The sequence below is a fragment of the Hyla sarda genome, chromosome 1 (genome assembly GCF_029499605.1).
Source record: "Hyla sarda isolate aHylSar1 chromosome 1, aHylSar1.hap1, whole genome shotgun sequence".
NCBI classification, from domain to species: domain Eukaryota; kingdom Metazoa; phylum Chordata; class Amphibia; order Anura; family Hylidae; genus Hyla; species Hyla sarda.
Window position 1 is genome coordinate 334,745,705 of NC_079189.1, and position 18,997 is coordinate 334,764,701.

General features: G+C 45.2%; 1 protein-coding gene across 8 annotated transcripts in view; it reads right to left on the minus strand.

Moving 5' to 3' along the window:
• The window catches only part of SLC24A2 (solute carrier family 24 member 2), a 548,887-nt gene that overhangs the window by 20,108 nt on the left and 509,782 nt on the right, over positions 1-18,997 (minus strand). For all 8 annotated transcript variants that reach the window (XM_056519994.1, XM_056519975.1, XM_056520005.1 and 5 more), the window contains 2 exons: positions 13,451-13,569; positions 9,821-9,964 (listed from right to left, as the gene is read on the minus strand). In XM_056519994.1, the coding sequence (XP_056375969.1) occupies positions 9,821-9,964; positions 13,451-13,569 (263 nt within the window). The remainder of the gene's footprint in view (positions 1-9,820; positions 9,965-13,450; positions 13,570-18,997) is intronic.

The window sequence follows — 18,997 nt, forward strand, 5'->3', positions numbered from 1 at the left end:
AGCATTGTATACTGAGTCTGGTTTCAAGTTACAATGGTCCAGAAAAGATCATTGCATGTTAAAACTATTGTATGTTGAGGCAATTGTAAGTTGAAGGATCACTGTATATAGCTTATAGAATAGGATTGACTTGTTTGACTTTTCACCTAAATTTCCAGACACAAGGGAGCCTTACACCAGGGCAATATTGTTTCTCCTACCCAAGAACTACTATCATAAGATAGCACCTCCTTTCTTATCACAGTGGCATTCTGTTCTTTATACATGTTTTAGATTTATGCTTCCTAGCTTGTATTATAACGGCATCCTGTTTTTCACATATGTTTATATTCATATTTGAGTTCTTTATTTGTGTTCCACAAATTTGGCTTTGGCCCCCCCCTGTTCTTGGTAACATGTTGCGGCTGCTGTGGAGTGACCCTTTGGGTCTACCAAGGCCTCCGCTTTGCTACTCTTAGACTTGCTCATACGTGCCTTAGTAGAGCCATGCCTCCTAAAAGGAGCCTAGATGTCCCCTGTATGTGTGGCCGTATGTGTGCTTTGGACCTCTCGAGCTACCACTGTATTATACGCATTTGACAGCCTACCCTTATATTGTCCCAAGTGTGCATCTGTGCCTCAGTGTGAGGCTGCGCTGGCTAGCGCCAGCTCTTAACTGCCTCTGTGCCCTGATCTAAGATGTCTCCTTGTTATTCACTAGTCTTCTACGCGTGCGTCAGCCCGCTTCTCTGTCCTTACTATTTTGGCTCCCTTGTTGATCAGTATTTCCCCAGCGCGCGTGCGCACTGCAGATGTGCCTTTACCTGTCAATGGCGCCGGCCGGCGTCCCAGCATGTGTTTATTGTTTATTATTCACAACGCTTCCCAGCTCTTGTAAGTTATTCACATACTCAATGCCTACCAATTTTGCACTGAATTGTACTGTATATTATGAGGTCTATGTACATTGTATTTTATATAAGTGTTCACCTATACTTGTACTGTACTTTTGATCACTTGTACTCCACTTTTGCTACTTAATTATTCACTGATTGATATATGTAGATTTAATAACCTGTGCCTATATATATATATATATATATATATATATATATATATACTACCCTATGTCAATTTGAATGTTGCTTGAAAAAGGCTGTAATTTTGCAGCCAAAACATTGCCAGTTTGTGATGGAATAAAGTTACAGTGGTGATTTTTGCTCCATATGCAGGTACTTACCATCTTGTGTCAGTAGATGTCCTTACTAGTAGCACAAAATAGTTTGCAACCAAAATTTGAAGATTTGAAAAAAGCTTTAAGTGTACCTGTCATCAACAACAACTTTTTATATAATGTAGATAATACAATTATATGTATATTTGTAAAATACATTTGTGGTGTCCCAGCACCGTATTTCATACTGTGCCTTGGTAGGGGGGGTCCCCAAAGTCAGAGTCCCTAGGACTGTCGGGGTCTGCTTCCCTAGTTAGCCCCTAGTCACCCCTTAGTAAGTTAATATTTATAACCATTATCATTGTAAATATGTATATTGCATTACTCACTTGTTTGGCGTCGCAGGACCTTAGGTCATGTGACCCGTTATTTAGAACTTTATGGTATGTTGAAGGACCTTAGGTGGTTTTTGTGTCACATGTTCACCCACACTGCCGTGTAACGGTGAGTGACAGTTGTTATGGACCAATCCAAAATGGCCAGCCCCTGCCCATATAAGGGAGCATCGGCCATTATTCACTCTCTTGGGTTGCTGTCACTGAACGAGGTAGGACCTCCGCAACTTTCAAGTACGTTTACTAGGCCACAGCCTTGCGGCCTCGGCATATACCAAAGATGTTATACTTCAATAATTCAAGATCACTGGACCTAAATGCACCCCTAAATCCAGCGGATCTATGCTACAGAATCTTCTAAAAGCTAAATTGAGCTTATCTGATCCCAACCAACTGTCAATCGCTGATCAACTAGAAATAGGCTCTGTTACCTGGACTGTTATTGCTATTGCCTGCTTCAGAAAATCTTCAGTAAAAGTTCCTGCAAATTTTCCGTTAAACAGTGGTTGTGGACAATCCATTTATTTTGCACTCACCTATTGCTCTTGGGAAGAGTGACGATAGGCCCTAGGCGTCACGAGTGACAAGGGTTAACAGCACCCTTTATTATCCCGAACAGCAACACCCCAACTACCCTACACTCCACCAAGGTACCACACATTGGTTAAAAAATATGTATATTTATGGGTGAAAAAGTGTTGTCCCTGCAGCCATTGTCTGTGTGTCTCTATGAGGAGTCCAAAAGCAGGAAGTGAGGGCAGGAAAAGCAGGGCTCTGTGCAGGCTCCTGACTTGTCAATCATCCTCGGGTGTGAGCCCGTAGCATGTCACAGAGCCTCACTGCACAGAGTCCTGCTTGTCCTCACTGCACAGAGCCCTGCTTGTCCACCCTCACTTCCTGTATTTGGACTCCTCATAGAGACATGCAGGCAATAGCTGCAGGGACAAAAATATACATATTTTTTAACCAATGTATACTACAATTATAACTATAATGGTATTATCTACATTTTATAAAAAGTTATTTTTTGATGACAGGAACACTTTAACACTTTATTTAGGGACAATACATTTCAGTATGACTGTATAATTTGTCATAATGGGATGAAATGCAGTTCTAAGACTGCATTAGAGGAAACATATTAGAGGGAAAATAGGAACCAAGATTGCATCCTATGGCACTAAAATAGGTATAAAAAAGGCTTAGTGAAAAGCCTTTACTTTTTGTTTAATAACATCTTATGCTGCATTCAGGGGCAAAAGGGCCTGCTGTCTGCTGCCTGTCATATATAATCTTTTTTTTTTTTTTTAAATAGGTGGGCCCGGCTTGGGGAAAGGGCCCGTCAAAGGGAAAGGGCCCGCCGCAGCCGCTAGGTCGGAGCCGGGCCAGGAGCTGTTACAGTTATTTTGCACCCAGACAGCCACTGTAGCGGCAGCCCTTTAAGAGAACCGCAGTGGCTGCCTTAGGTCACGTGAACTTCACGTCCGGCAGTGCAAGAGTTTACTGCTGCTGCCAAAGATCAGTGTGCCCGGCCTGCTTGTCCTCAGTTTCCGGGAGCCCTGCTTGTCCTCAGTTTCCGGGAGCCCTGCTTGTCCTCAGTTTCCGGGAGCCCTGCTTGTCCTCAGTGTCCGGGAGCCCTGCTTGTCCTCAGTGTCCGGGAGCCCTGATTGTCCTCAGTGTCCAGGAGCCCTGATTGTCCTCAGTGTCCAGGAGCCCTGATCGTCCTCAGTGTCCTGCTTGTCCTCAGTGTCCTGCTTGTCCTCAGTGTGCAGAGCCCTGCTTGTCCTCAGTGTGCAGAGCCCTGCTTGTCCTCAGTGTGCAGAGCCCTGCTTGTCCTCAGTGTGCAGAGCCCTGCTTGTCCTCAGTGTGCAGAGCCCTGCTTGTCCTCAGTGTCCTGCTTGTCCTCAGTGTATAGAGCCCTGCTTGTCCTCAGTGCACAGAGCCGTGTTAAGAAGGGCCCTGATCTCTCTGCCGGCTTTCTCAGTCGACATCTGCAAGGACCCAAAAACAGGATAGCCAGGTGGGTGGCTTATGAATTGTATAGTTGTATGTATCTTCTACCTGCCTTTCATCGCTCCCTACGTGATGGCACACTCTGACTTATAAGTTATATGTGAAATATAAGTTATATGTCTGACTGTGCCGTCATGTAGGGGGCGGTGAAAGGCAGGTAGAAGATGGAGTAGGCTTTCCAGCAGCACAGAGTATTTCTAGCAGGGACTGTAGTGAGGCAGACAGTCACTATATGATGGCACAGTCAGAGATATGAGTTATATACAGCATCTGACTGTGCCATCATGTAGTGAGCGGTGAAAGGCAGGTACTCAGGTGGAAAACTTTTTTTTTTTAATCAACTGGTGCCAGAAAGTTAAACAGATATGTAAATTATTCAAACAGTGAGATAGGAAGGGGGGAAGAGCACACAAAAGGCAAACTACACCTGTCCTGGATGTCAGCATGGCCTCAGCAAACCAACTCTATGAAGTATCAATAGTAGCAAACAACAGAGCACGTACGTTGTGCACAAGACCGTTGTGTGTAGAAGTCCGGTAACGGGAAGCTGGATCACAGCATCAGCGCAGGTAGAATGGCGTTCGGAGGCTACGCCGGCAATTTCGCACGTAAGTGCATGCTTCTTCTAGCCTCATGCACTTGAGGCCGGAAGAAGCACGCACTTACGTGCGAAACTGCCAGTGTAGCCTCCGAGCGCCATTCTACCTGCGCTGATGCTCTGATCCATCTTCCCATTACCGGACTTACATGCAATGGTCTCCACTGAGCTGTGAGTGCACATACGTGCTCTGTTGTTTGCTAGATATCTAAATTATTTCTATTAAAATGTTATAATCCTTCCAGTACTTATTAGCAGCTATATACTACAGAACAAATTCTTTTCTATTTGGGATTTCTTTTCTGACCACAGTACTCTCTGCTGACACATCTGTCCATTTTAGGAACTGCCCAGAGCAGGAGAGAATCCCCATAGCAAACATATGCTGCTCTGGACATTTCCCAAAATGAAAAGAGGTGTCAGCAGAGAGCACTGTGGTCGTGACAGAAAAGGAATCCCAAATAGAAGAGAATTTCCTCTGTAGTATACAGCAGCTAATAGGTACTGGAAGGATTAAGAATTTTTTATAGAAGTCATTTACAAATCTGTTTAACTTTCTTAAAAAAAGTTTTCCACCGGAGTATCCCTTTAAGGTCAGTAGAGGCAGGAGCCAAGTTGGCCTGGGTATCACAGACAGAGATCCCAAGTTAGCACAAAAAGGAGGAGTTCAGTGTTTTAAGGCCCTTGGTGTAGTTAAGGTGATTGGCATTGCCATCCCTCAAAGTACCCCATAGCCTCAAGCGTACTGTACCCCCTATTTCTTTCTATGGTAAATATTCATATACATAATGGGCTGGAATAGGGACGGGGCAGAGGTGGGGCCAGGGGGGGAGTCTTGCTGGGGACCCTTGCTTTATTTGGTCTGGGGGCCTGAGTGGTGTCAGTCCGCCCCTGGCTGCATTACAGAAGTAAAAAAAAAAAACTCAAGCTCTAGCATGGGTGGACTGACTGCCTGGTCCAGTCAGATGTGGTGAGAGGGCGTAGCTGGGTACAGGGCCCGCTGCGGCTGCTGCTACTGAGCATCCAAGACACACATCCCCGATCCCAAGGCAGACAGTGTTGCTTCCTCCTGTATGTGCGGCACATGCACATACAGCAGAAAGCCTCCTCTCTGTGTGAGCCGTGTCACACAGAGAGGAGATGTGATCTCTGCCTCCACGCAGCACATAGTGCAGGTGCCCATGACATCACTCATTGGCACCGGCACTGTGGAGGATGGAAGAGGATGGGCCCTGGAGGAGATCGACATAATAAGGTGAGCAGATTTTTATTTTTTCCATCCTGGGGAGGGGGTACTGCCTACTCTTGAGGGAACTCTGCTGCCTATACCTACTGTTGGGGAAACTCTGCTGCCTATACCTACTGTGTGGGAACTCTTCTGCGATACCTACTGTGGGGGAACTCTGCTTCTTATACCTACAACTCTGCTGTCTATACCTACTGTAGGAGCAACTCTGCTGCCGCCTATACCTACTGTGGGGGAACTCTGCTGCCCCCTATACCTACTGTGGGGGAACTCTGCTACCACCTTTACGTACTGTGGGAGAACTGCTGCTGCCTATACCTACTGTGGGGCAATTCTGCTGCCATTTATGCCTACTGTGGCGGAACTCTGCTGCCACCTATACCTACTGTGGGAGAACTCTGCTGCCACCTATGCCTACTGTGGGGGAACTGCTGCTGCCTATACCTACTGTGGGGGAACTCTGCTGTTGCCTTTACCTACTGTGGGGGAACTCTGCTGTCGCCTATACCTACTGTGGGGGAACTGCTGCCATCTATACCTACTGAGGGGCAACTCTGCTGTCACCAATACCTACTGTGTGGCAACTCTGCTGCTGCCTATACCTACTGGGGGAGAACTCTGCTGCCACCTATACCTACTACTGGGAGGGGGAACTCTGCTTCCGTCTATACCTACTGTGGGGGAACTCTGTTGCCGTCTATACCTACTCTGGGGGAGCTGCTGTCACCTATATCTACTGTGGGGGAACTCTGCTGCCGCCTATATCTACTGTGGGGGAACTATGCTGCCACCTATAAATACTGTGGGGGAACTCTGCTGTTCCCTGTACCTACTGAGGGGGAACTCTGCTGCCGCCTATAATTACTGTTGGGGAACTCTGCTGCCACCTATATCTACTGTGGAGGAACTCTGCTGCCGCCTATACCAACTGTGGGGGAACTCTGCTGCTGCCTATACCTACTGTGGGGGAACTGTTGCTGCCTATACCTACTGTGGGGGAACTCTGCTGCCGCCTATACCTACTGTGTGGGAACTCTGCTGCCGCCTATACCTACTGTGGGGGAACTCTGGTGCTGCCTATACCTACTTGGGGGGAACTCTGCTGCTGCCTATACCTACTGTGGGGATCTCTGCTGCCACCTACACCTACTGTGGGGGAACCCTGCTGTCACCTATACCTACTGTGGGGGAACCCTGCTGTCACCTATACCTACTGTGGGGGAACTCTGCTGTCTATACCTACTGTGGGGGAACACTGCTGTCACCTATACCTACTGTGGGGGAACTGCTGTCACCTATACCTACTGTGTGGGAACTCTGCTGCCGCCTATACCTACTGTGTGGGAACTCTGGTGCTGCCTATACCTACTCGGTGGGGAACTCTGCTGCTGCCTATACCTACTGTGGGGGAACTGCTGCTGCCTATACCTACTGTGGGGAACTCTGCTGCTGTCTATACCTACTGTGGGGCAATTCTGCTGCTGCCTATACCTACTGTGGGGGAACTGCTGCCTATACCTACTGTGGGGGAACTCTGCTGCCGCCTATACCTACTGTGGGGGAACTCTGCTGCTGCCTCCACCTACTGTGGTGCAACTCTGCTGCCATCCATACCTACTGTAATGGAACTCTGCTGCCGCCTATACCTACTGTGGATGAACTCTGCTGCTGCCTATATCTACTGTGGGGGAACTCTGCTGCCGCCTATATCTACTGTGGGGGAACTCTGCTGCCACCTATAAATACTGTGGGGGAACTCTGCTGTTGCCTGTACCTACTGAGGGGGAACTCTGCTGCCGCCTATAATTACTGTTGGGGAACTCTACTGCCACCTATACTTACTGTGAAGGAACTCTGCTGCCGCCTATACCAACTGTGGGGGAACTCTGCTGCTGCCTATACCTACTGTGGGGGAACTGTTGCTGCCTATACCTACTGTGGGGGAACTCTGCTGCCGCCTATAACTACTTTGGGGGAACTATGCTGCTGCCTATACCTATTGTGGGGGAACTCTGCTGCTGCCTATACCTACTGTGGGGGAACTCTGATGTTGCCATTACCTACTGTGGGTCAACTCTGCTGCTGTCTATACCTAATGTGGGGGAACTCTGCTGCCGCCTATAAATACTCTGCCGCCGCCTATACCTACTGTGGGGGAACTCTGCTGCTGCCTATAAATACTGTGGGGGGAACTCTGCTGCCACCTATACCAACTGTGGGGGAACTCTGCTGCTGCCTTATCTACTGTGGAGGAACACTGCTGCCGCCTATACCTACTGTGGGGGAACTGCTGCTGCCTATACCTACTGTGGGGGAACTGTGCTGCCGCCTATAACTACTTTGGGGGAACTATGCTGCTCCCTATACCTATTGTGGGGGAACTCTGCTGCTGCTTTACCTACTGTGGGGGAACTGCTGCTGCCTATACCTACTGTGGGGGAACTCTGCTGTTGCCATTACCTACTGTGGGTCAACTCTGCTGCTGTCTATACCTACTGTGGGGGTCAACTCTGCTGCCGCGTATACCTACTGTGGGAATACTCTGCTGCCACCTATACCTACTGTGGGTGAACTCTGCTGCTGACTATACCTACTGTGGGGGAACTCTTCTGCTGCCTATAAATACTGTGGGGGAACTCTGCTGCTGCCTATATCTACTGTGGAGGAACTCTGCTGCCATCTATACCTAATGTGGGGGAACTCTGCTGCCACCTATAAATACTCTGCCACCGCCTATACCTACTGTGGGGGAACTCTGCTGCTGCCTATAAATACTGTGGGGGGAACTCTGCTGCCACCTATACCAACTGTGGGGGAACTCTGCTGCTGCCTTATCTACTGTGGAGGAACACTGCTGCCGCCTATACCTACTGTGGGGAAGCTGCTGCCACTTATACCTACTGTGGGGAAACACTGCTGCCATCTATACCTAATGTTGGGGAGCTGCTGCCTACCTAATGTGGGGGACTTCTGCTGCCTAGCCAATTTACGGGACTGCTATGTTCCAGCCTAGCTAATATGGGGACAAACTACCAAACTAATGGGAGGGCTACCTACAATGGGAGGGCTTTCATACAGGAGGCAGCTGTCTGGGGGACTTACCTACAGGAAGCATGACTACCTACCTGGGGGACATTAACTACCTGGAGGCATAGCCTACTAGGGGCCACTACCTCCTGGGGACACTGCCTACCTGGGGGCTTTACCTACCTATAACTTCTGTAAGCAACACCTTATTTTCTGTCCGCTAACACAAAATACTCTGATAGTGCCCCTCCCGAGACTAAACCCTGGATCCCTCATTGGGTGGAGGGGGGTGCTGGCTACCTACCTGACTAACTACCTGGCTACCTAACTTTATACCTGGTTGCCCAACTACTTACCTACATACCTGGCTAATAAACTACCTACATACCTGGATACCTAACTATGTACATACCTAGCCGTCATACATTACTGCCTAACTACCTAGCTTACCTACCTACCTAAATGGCTAGTCACCTACCTACATATCTGGCTACCTGATCTACCTATCTGGCTACCTACCTAATCGCCCTTTTACTGTGCAGGACACTAAGGAGGTCATTATTACAATTTCCCGCCAATCAGAAAAGATGTAATTGTGAGTCCCTAGATGTAACTGTAAGCACCTCTATGGTATACAGATCCTGTGTCCAGCTCATATTAACCGCCATGTGTCCTGTATATAATCACTTATATAGTATACAGATCCTGTATAGTATAGTGGTCTGTGTATATTGGTTTTATTCAGTACAGTATGGCGGTATTATCCAGTTATTGTGTGGTGGTATATATTTCCTCCTTGTATACCAGTATTATTGGTCGCAGAAATTATTTTACTTATTTTACCTACCTTATTTAACCACTGTTAAAGTGTTTCTTACATATATACATTTTAGTTTATTTTGTGTGAGGGATTTGGGTGGAATAGAGGTGTGACAGAAGTGTGACCAGCGGCAGAGCTTCGCAGGGGGCCCTTGCCTTTTTTTGGTCTGCAGGCCCTGAGTGTTATCAGTCTGCCCCTGAGCTCTAGGATAGGTACATTTTGCCATTATACACTTAGAACTATCCAATGGTGTCTTCAGATCATAGCACAAATACAGCTGCCACACTCCCTTTAACTTCCTCAATGAAGTCAATAGAAAAAATGTGCAGCATGTCTCCAAAATAAGAAATACTATGAATTTGAAACCTGCACTACAAGTCAATTTAGGTTTATGCAGATTTTTCGGCAGTGTGTAAAAGAGCTTTCATAAAATCTTATTCACAATTCTGCTGCTGTAATATGTTATAGGTTTTCTGCACACAAGTCCAGGATGTAAAATCTGCAGTGTATACAAGCCTTGTGGAAAAAGGGGACATTGTCAAGCATGTAACATGTACATAGTACTCACTGGATTTCGGACATCAGGTAATGTAAGCCACAAAGGGAATACTATTGGGAGCACAGCAAGGTACACAGCTCTTTTACGCTTTTTAGTGGGCCATGATAGGCTTAGAGGATGGTCACCTTCATCGGGAGGTTGTGTAGCTGTCACCTGAGAATGAGAAAGTGAATCAATGATATATTTAGACAGAAAAGATTAACTTGACTCATTTAAAAAAAATATGTATATATTTTAGAATTTTTATTCTAGAAGATGATAAATTACAGACATGCTAATCATAAATGTTACCAACTGGAATATACCTTGAATTTCTAAGATATTATACATAGTAGTTTATTCTAGTGTGTTGCTGGCTATTTTCTTCTTCTGTGTCAGGTAACATATTTTTTCATTGGGTTCTTTTATGTATATGATGATGGATCTTTTGGGTTTTATATTACTTTGAAAAATACTCCGCATAAAAGAAAGTGTTCTAACATCTTTATTAATGTGTGGCCAGACACCATCTTCTTGAACTTGGCCAACCTTTCTAAACAAATGACTCTTAGGGTGCGTTCACACGGGGGTATTTGTCACACTGTAATGTGCGATTCGCAGTGTATCCGCACATCGCGGCCGCTCCCCCGGCTCCCTGAGCTACACAGAGAGCGGCCGAGATGTGCGGATACACTGCGAATCGCACATCACAGTGTGTCTGCTGGTAGCGGCGGATTGCCGCTATTAGCAGGCACAAAGAGGGCAGCACTTTAGGGGCCTTCGTCAGCGGATCCGCAACTGCGGATCCGCTGACAAATACGCCCGTGTGAGCGCACCCTTAAACTAAATCATCCTAAGGCTAAGTTTCCACTTGTTTTTTTTCTGGCAGCTTTTGGATAGCTGTCACTGCAGTTTTTTCAGCCAAAGCCAGAAGTGTACTCAAAAGGAATAGGACATATAAAGGAAGGACTTACACTTCTCCTCCCTTATGGATCCACTTCTGACTTTGGCTCAAAAACTGCAGTGACAGTATTCCCTAAAACTGCCAGAAAAAAAAAACACAAGTGGAAACTTAGCCTAAGGCTAAGTTTCTACTTGCTTTTTTTGTCCTGCAGTTTTTGAGTTGAAAAAAACGCCTGAAAAAACGCCAGTGCAATGTCCTGCGTCTGGCGTTTTTTCTAATTTGGGTACCAAAAAAAAAAAAAAAGAATGCATTAGTGATGCTAAAAATTTCATTTAATGAAACACACATTTTTTATAACTAAATTTTAATTAATGTTTAATAAAGTGTGTGTGTTTCACTTTTTTTTCTCTATTTTCCACATTTTTTTAGGTAGTACTACTACTCCCAGCATGGAACAGACTGTTCCATGATGGGAGTAGTAGTACCTGTACTAATAGACATATCGCCCCAGGTGTCAGTCTAACACCCGATGCGATCGTACATAATATAGCAGAGATGCGGCTCTATACAGAGCTCACATCTCTGCTCTGTACTCCGGCCAGTGAATCACCGCTCTGAGGGAAATATGAATGAGTGGCCGGCTGGAGTATAGTGCAGAGATGCGAGCGCAGGAGGAATCCGCTCTGCATCTCTGCTATAGACAGGACAACCACATCGGGTGTCAGTAGTGACATCTGCTGTGATGTGTCCTTAACTGCAGGTTAAGCACACGCTGCAGGTTAAGCACACTCTGCTCCATGCTGGGAGCTGTAGTACCTGCATTAATAGACAGATTGCAGCGAGTGTAACTTCTGACACCTGTTGCGATCTGTCTATTAATGCAGGTACTACATCTCCCAGCATTGAGCAAAGTGTACTCCATGTTGGGAGTAGTATTACCTGCAGTTAAGGAAAGATCACAGCAGATGTCACTCCTGACACCCACTGTGATCCTACTGTATAATGTATAGATGCAGTGGCCGTTCTTCTATGGTTCCCTGCATTGACGTATATATACATATATTCATATTTCCCACAGAGAGCTGTCATTGGCTGAAACCATGTAACCATCTGGCCAATCACAGCTCTCTGCGGGAAATATTAATATATGTATATATACGTCAGTGCAGGGGACCATAGAAAAGCAGCTGGCCGCATCTATAAATTATACAGGAGGATCGCAACGGGCGATCTATTAGTACAGGTACTACTACTCCCATCATGGAACAGTGTGTTCCATGCTGGGAGTAGTAGAACTACCTAGAAAAATGTAAAATGTAAAGGAAAAAAAGTGAAACACACACACACACACACACACACACACACACACTACATTTTTATTATTGCCAGCTACATTTTTAGGTCCCTGCCCGCCCACATAAATTGATCCCTGTTGAAAAATGTATACAAATTTTGTAATAAAAAAGATACATTTCGTTAGATACAATTTTTTCCTTCACTACTGTATCTTTTTTTCTATATATTTTTTTAATGGTACCCTACGAAATTGTATTAAAAAAAGGTATATTCATCACTTTTTTGGATTGCTAAAGTCCAAAAAAAGAATAAAAACCGCCTGAAAAAACACAACATATTTAGTTAAAACCCACATATCGTTTTTCTTGGCGTTTTTTTCACTCCCATAGACTTCTATGGGAGAAAAACGCCACGATTTGACAAAAAAATTGCCAGTAGCTCAACATGCTGCGATTTTGGAAAACCACCAAGGAGCTGAAAAACGCCAAAAAAGAGTGAAAAAACGGCAAAAGGATTAAAAAAAACGGCAAAGTGAAAACGCCAAGTGGAATAAGATGTTTGCAAATTCTCATTGATTTACAGCTAACATCTGTCCGCAACGTTTTTTGGCCAAAAAAAACGCCATGCGGCAGAATTGGTGTTTTAATTGGTGTTTAAAAAAACAAAAAAAAACAAAAGACAAGTAGAAACGTAGCCTAACAGTATAAAGGAGCAACTGTGTATTATTCCTGTTTGAATAAACACCTCATAGGCTGATACCCAGGGGTGGGGTTCAAAGTTTAAACAATAGGTTCCCTATTTTAAGTGACAGATGCCCATGGTGTAGTACACTGTGGAAAATTGTTTCTTTTCTTACAGTTCAATATACCAATTTCCAAGCCAGGTTTATGCAAGCTATAGAACTTTTTACCAAACTACATCTCCCAATATGATCTGAAAAATAGTAAGGGTATGCTGCAAGTTGTTATTTAACCCATAATTGCTGCAGACCTTACAGGTGAACACAGCTTTGATGAAACCTAGCCAGGTAGAATACACTATGACATTCAGTGACTGATGGGTGGTATCTTCTATGTAGTTGTTCTTACTAATCTGGTCCAGATCACCATGACTTACAGCTATGATTCAACTCTGCAGAGTTTGCCATCCAGACATCTTTGTTTTTTTTAATTTGCAAGATAAGCTTGCTATAATGTTAAACACAGTACCCACTAAATATGGTTCTGCCACACACTGTACCTTCTTAAAACAACAGATCCACACATTGTAATATTAATCACATTTGTGACTGTTATGTGGCAGTATCAATTCCCAAAAAAGTGTAATCAAATGGAAATTTTGTTCGGCCATAATGAGTTGTCCAGAATGTAGCACTGAAAGCACTTCAATGGCCCATGATCATTTCTATTGTGTACAAAAAAAGGCATTTGATGAACAATGAGACTTGAAAGACTTGTCACCTGTGTTTCTGCAGCCTCGATATTATGAGCAACATTTCCATTTTGAACTGGACCAGCAGATTCTTTCGGTGGTGTTACTTCAACTTCAACATTAGAAGTATTTGGAAGATCATTTTTTTCTGAAATGAAAGTATATAAATACATTATAACATAATACATGCCAGAAGTACACATACTGACAGTTGCAGACTATACACATACAGGTATAAGGAAAGTCATCATGTAGTCCTATTCTAAGCATTAAAGGGGTACTCCACTGGAAAATATTTTTTTTAAATCAACTGGTGCCAGAAAGGTAAACAGATTTGTAAATTACTTCTATTAAAAAAATCTTAATCCTTCCAGTACTTATCTGCTGCTGCATGGTCCACAGGATTTTTTTTTCTTTTTGAATTTCCTTTCTGCATAACCACAGTAGAGACACCTCTGTATATTTTAGGAACTGTCCAGAGTAGGAGCTAATCCCCATAGAAAACCTATCCTACTCTGGACAGTTCCTAAAATTGACAGAGGTGCCAGCAGAGAGCAATGTGGTCAGACAGAAAGGAAATTCAAAAAGAAAAGAACTTCCTGTGGCTCATACAGCAGCTCATAAGTACTGGAAGGATTAAAAATTTTTTTTTTTAGAAGTAATTTACAAATCTGTTTAACTTTCTGGCACCAGTTGATTAAAAATGTATTTTCCCAGTTGAGTACCCCTTTAAAGGGTTTTCACTTCAGTGGACTTTGAGCTGCAGTTACCCAGTAAGGTCGCTATGCAACGTATAGAGTCATCCGCTTTTGGTTTCACCATGTATGCTGGCACTGTGGCTCTGGCAAACAGTTGATGGGATGGTGGGGGGTGTTTCTGGACCTCTCCGCTTTGATATCAATGGCCTATCCTGAGGATAGGTCAGTATGCCTGCAACCCAGCCCCCCCAACCCCCCACACACACAATTCTCCACAAACATGACTCTTTAATTTTGGGAGAGGAAATTAGTAGCTACTCAGGCCTCTGACACTTCATATACTCAACCATAGATGGCATTAGAGGTGTGCAACTTGTGTGTCCCCTGGAATGCATCAATATGCCATAAGTCATATGGTCTACAGGGGGTGTGGCTATTATGCAGTTGGCGGGAGGATAGCAGAGTGGAAGGAATTTACTGAGGTAACACAATCCCCCCACCCACTGCAACATAGTCATGACTTCTCAAGACAATGTGACTTATGACATATTGGGCCTCATTTACTAAGAGTGTTGGGATTTTACTAGTGTGAAATGTTGTTTCAGACTTTCAGAATTCCTCTGTATTTACTGTGGGGAAAAGTGGGGAGAATTTTCTGACCAGCTTTTTCCGGGTGGAAATTTCCAGCCATTTATCCACAGGATTTTCTGTAAATAGGTCGGGTTGTCAAACCACGCCCCTTCTTGTACGACCATGCCCCCTTTGTGACAGACCACGCCTCATAGGCTTTTCACACTGCAATGTCGAGTTTGTCAGATTTTCCTGACGCACACTGTCGCCGAGTGTCTGCGCCAGTCTGCACCAGTGTGTGACAGTGTGTGCCAGGAAAATCCGACAAACCCGACATTGCACTGTGAAAAAAGGAAAAAGGGGGTGGTCGGTTTTACTAGTCGGTTTTAGCTTAGTTAATGAGGGCCATTGTCTCTGGCCGCATGCAATGTTGGGAAAGGTCCTGGAGACAACAGTAAAATAAAAAGACCTGCACTAAAGAACTTATGGGTGTGGGCAGGGCCGCCATCAGGGGGGTACAGCCAGTACAGCAGTAGGGGGCCCGGGCTCCCAGAGGGCCCAGAATCCAGCTGCACCCCCTGCAGCAGCCAAACACTGAAGCAGGAGACCTCTGGTAAATCTTTGGCGATCCCATTCCTTGGCACACATAGGCGGCTGCTATTGTTTGGTGGCCCCTCCCAACCTTTTGATTGGCTGCCTCATCTCCCTCAGCTATCTGGACGGAGCATCACTCCCTGCTCCGCCCCGGTCTATGACGGAGGCGCCGGCGCATCACGGGACTGTTACGATCGTGTGATGCGGCCGGACCACATCTGGAACCGCTCCTAGCTATACCCATAGCACAGGGCAATCCACATTAAGACAGCAGTGCACTGTCATTTCCGGTGCGATGGGTGCACACAGCGAATCACACACCAGCATCGGTACATATTGTGGCAGTGTGGCAAGGAAAGGGTGTATTTCCCTTGCTAACTCCGGAGAATGCTCCACCTGGGGCCTGATTAATGAGGTATCAGGAAGGGAAAGTGTGTTTAAAAGGAAAGGAAACAGAATAGTTGGGGCTCTCCCTGGGAAACAGTATGCTGGCTGTTAGAAGGGGAGACACACGGTCCCTGTTTAGGTAACATGCAGAAGGCGCTGCGAGTGGTCCAAGAAGTGGTGTGAACTGTGAGTAACAGGTTGCAGGAGACACATGTTTAACTGGCTGAGGGTAGCTCACCAGTTCGTAGTCAGGGGATGCTGATATGTGTAGTCTGTGACCAGACGGTCTAGGACTTTATTTTGTTCCTGTTTATGTTTTGTTTTACCTGCAACCTGTGGAAATAAAGCTGGCGAGGAGCCAGACTTGTATGCGGAACTGTGGTCTGTGGTGTTATTGTGAGGACAGTGTCCCGTGGCAAGTGACTAGGATGATCCCAGAGCTAATCCCCAAGACTGTTCGTCACAATATGTTTAGGTAGGAGACACAGCTGGCCTCTTTTATCATTGACTTATTTTGGTACCAAGACAGGGATTGGAGCATTTGAGATGTCTGTGATATGAATGGATGTGTGATTGATTGATACTGGATATTTATACCTGTTGGGGGGGGGGGGGGGGGTTTGGACACGCACCCTGACAAAGCACAAACGCGAAATGTACGTTGGGGTGAGCTGGTAGGTGGTAACATGCGTGGCGGGCAGTGTCTTGTTTCTTAGCTGGTCTCTTTGTTTCTTTCCAGCCTTATTTGTATAAGATTTATCTTATGTTTTGACCATCTCTCTGTCTATGCTTATGGTACTTCTTTTTCTACATGCCATATCCTGTGGTAATTATCCAGAGAGATATTTTAATTGTATCTGCCTTTGTCCCGTATTCCATGTTTTGCCGTATTTCTTTCCAGCTCCATTTTTCTGTTTTTGTCACCTATGTGTCCATATTTTAATGTTCTCTCTATTTTTTAAATAGATAAAAGGAGATCAAAGAAAGGGAGAGGAATCGCGCTGCCCCAATAAGTATATATGGGTAAATGTATTGCACACAAAGGATCCACGCAACGCGTTTCAAAGCTGCTCCAGCTTTTTCATCAGGCCTGACGAAAAAGCCAGAATGGCTTTGAAACGCGTTGCGTGGATCCTTTGTGTGCAATAAATGTACCCATATATACTTCTTGTGGCAGCGCGATTTATATCACTTTCTTGGATCTCCTTTTATCTATATTTGCGCCTGGAGACTGGGAGACGCAGCAGCCGCGATTACAGGATTCCTGATCAAGCTCATTGAGTGTTGTGCCTCTATTCGCACAACTCACATAGGTGAGTGCGTTTTGATTGGGCTCTTCATTATCTCATCCATTAGGTTCCATCCAATGGCACGCACCCTGTTCTCTTTTGTAGTTTCTATTTTTTAAATGTATGTCTTTTTTAAAAATATCTGTTCAATAAATACTGTGATTTAACACGATTGGTTCTTTTTGGTAGTGAGCAGACCGCTGATAAAACAGCCCAGGAGTAGACTTACGTCAGGGTGCTGCTTAAGCCTTAGAGAGGGCCCGTTGCTGCCAGCAACATTTTTACTGTACATCTGCGGCATGCGGGCCCTGTAAAATCAACGCAGGGCCTGCGCTGTCTGCCTGGGAGAAGAGCAGAAGATGGGAGTCAAGAGGGATGCCACTCCATCTTCCCTCTCTTTCCCTCACACTATTGGTGGAGCAGGAGCACATGGTTTGTGTTTTCTGCTACCCCATCACAGACCTTGCCACCAGTTCATATCTTGGAAGAGGAAGACTTTCAATGCCTGCAGCTGGGTCCCATTCATCAAAGTTAAGTAACTTTCTAGGGAGGGAGGTTGGGGGTGCAGGCTGGGATTAGTGGGAGGTAAAAATACACTATCTCATGCAACAGCTGAGGCACCCTGGTTAAGAAACAATGAGATAGTGTCTATTTACCTCCATCTTATTTTTTTCTCAACCAGGGTGCATCCACATGTTGAAAAACTGCAGAACTACAACTCCCATCATGCTTTTGGCTGTGTGGGCATGCTGGGAGTTGTAGTTTTGCAACAGCTGGAGGCACCCTGGTTAAGAAACAATGAGATAGTGTCCATTTACCTCCATCTCATTGTTTTTCAATCAGCTTTTGTAAAACTACAACTCACAGCATGCCCACACAGTCAGAGACATTTATCTATCGATCTATCTATTAATCTATCTATCTCATATCTATATAGCTAATTATTTATCTATATTTCTCATATCTATTTAATTATTTATCTTTCTATCTCCCCCTATCCGGCCACCTACTCACTTAGACGCTGAGACTATCACATTCTATCTATCTGTCTCATATCTATCTGTCTATCTCATATCTATCTATCTATCTATCTGTGTTGCCCAGTACAGGAGGTGTTACCCTGTACCCTGGATGCCCTGTCTGGCAGCCTCCCTTCAGTGTCCCCTGGGCTCCCTTGTACTTGTTTCCCCCCTGTACATATGTTCTGCATTGTAATGTATTATATAATGTCTTGTTGCTTTAAGAGTTGTACCATGTGATATGTCATGTGATTGGTAGACAGGAGGTATCAGTGACCAGGAGACCCCAAGAGTGACCTATGGGCTTCCTGCTAGTCTCCCCCATATAAGCCCTGGGTGGAGCTAGCTCGCTCTCTTTTGCTCTTTGGAGATAAGTCTTTGCTGAGGTCAGTCATGCCTAGTGTGTGTGTCCAGTGTGTTGGAGGTCTCAAAGTCAAGTCCTGCAGCCACCATCACATGCAATTAAGCTACAGTCAGAGCTTTGTCAATCTTCAGTCAAGTCAAGTCAGTGCCTGTCATCTGTCAAGTCAGCGTGGCCTGCATTACATTGTCCAGTCCTACTACAAGTCCCAGCAAGCCCTTAAGGTCTCTGAGTCACTGGTCACCTCTGTGGGCCCTGGGTGAACTGTATAGACTTTACCATCTGTTTACCCTCAGTAAAGCTACCGTTATCCATAACTTGGCGTCGGAGTCATTATTGCCCCCGTGCCTAGCACAGGATCTAGCAGTTTACCTCCGGGTGGTATCGAGGATAAACCACGCCCTGACATCACGAACACAAGGGTTTAATGCCATCTGCCCCTAGGGTAAAAACATCTGCCCTCATCACACCCCATTACCACATATCTATCTATCTGATATCTATCTATCTATCTATCTATCTATCTATCTATCTATCTATCTATCTATCTATCTATCTAGTCGACAGATATCCAAAGTCGAGAAACAGCACTACCAGAAATGCATAGGAGTAGGTGCCAGCAAACAGAACAGTCTTGGTCCAGGACTCTTGAAATACA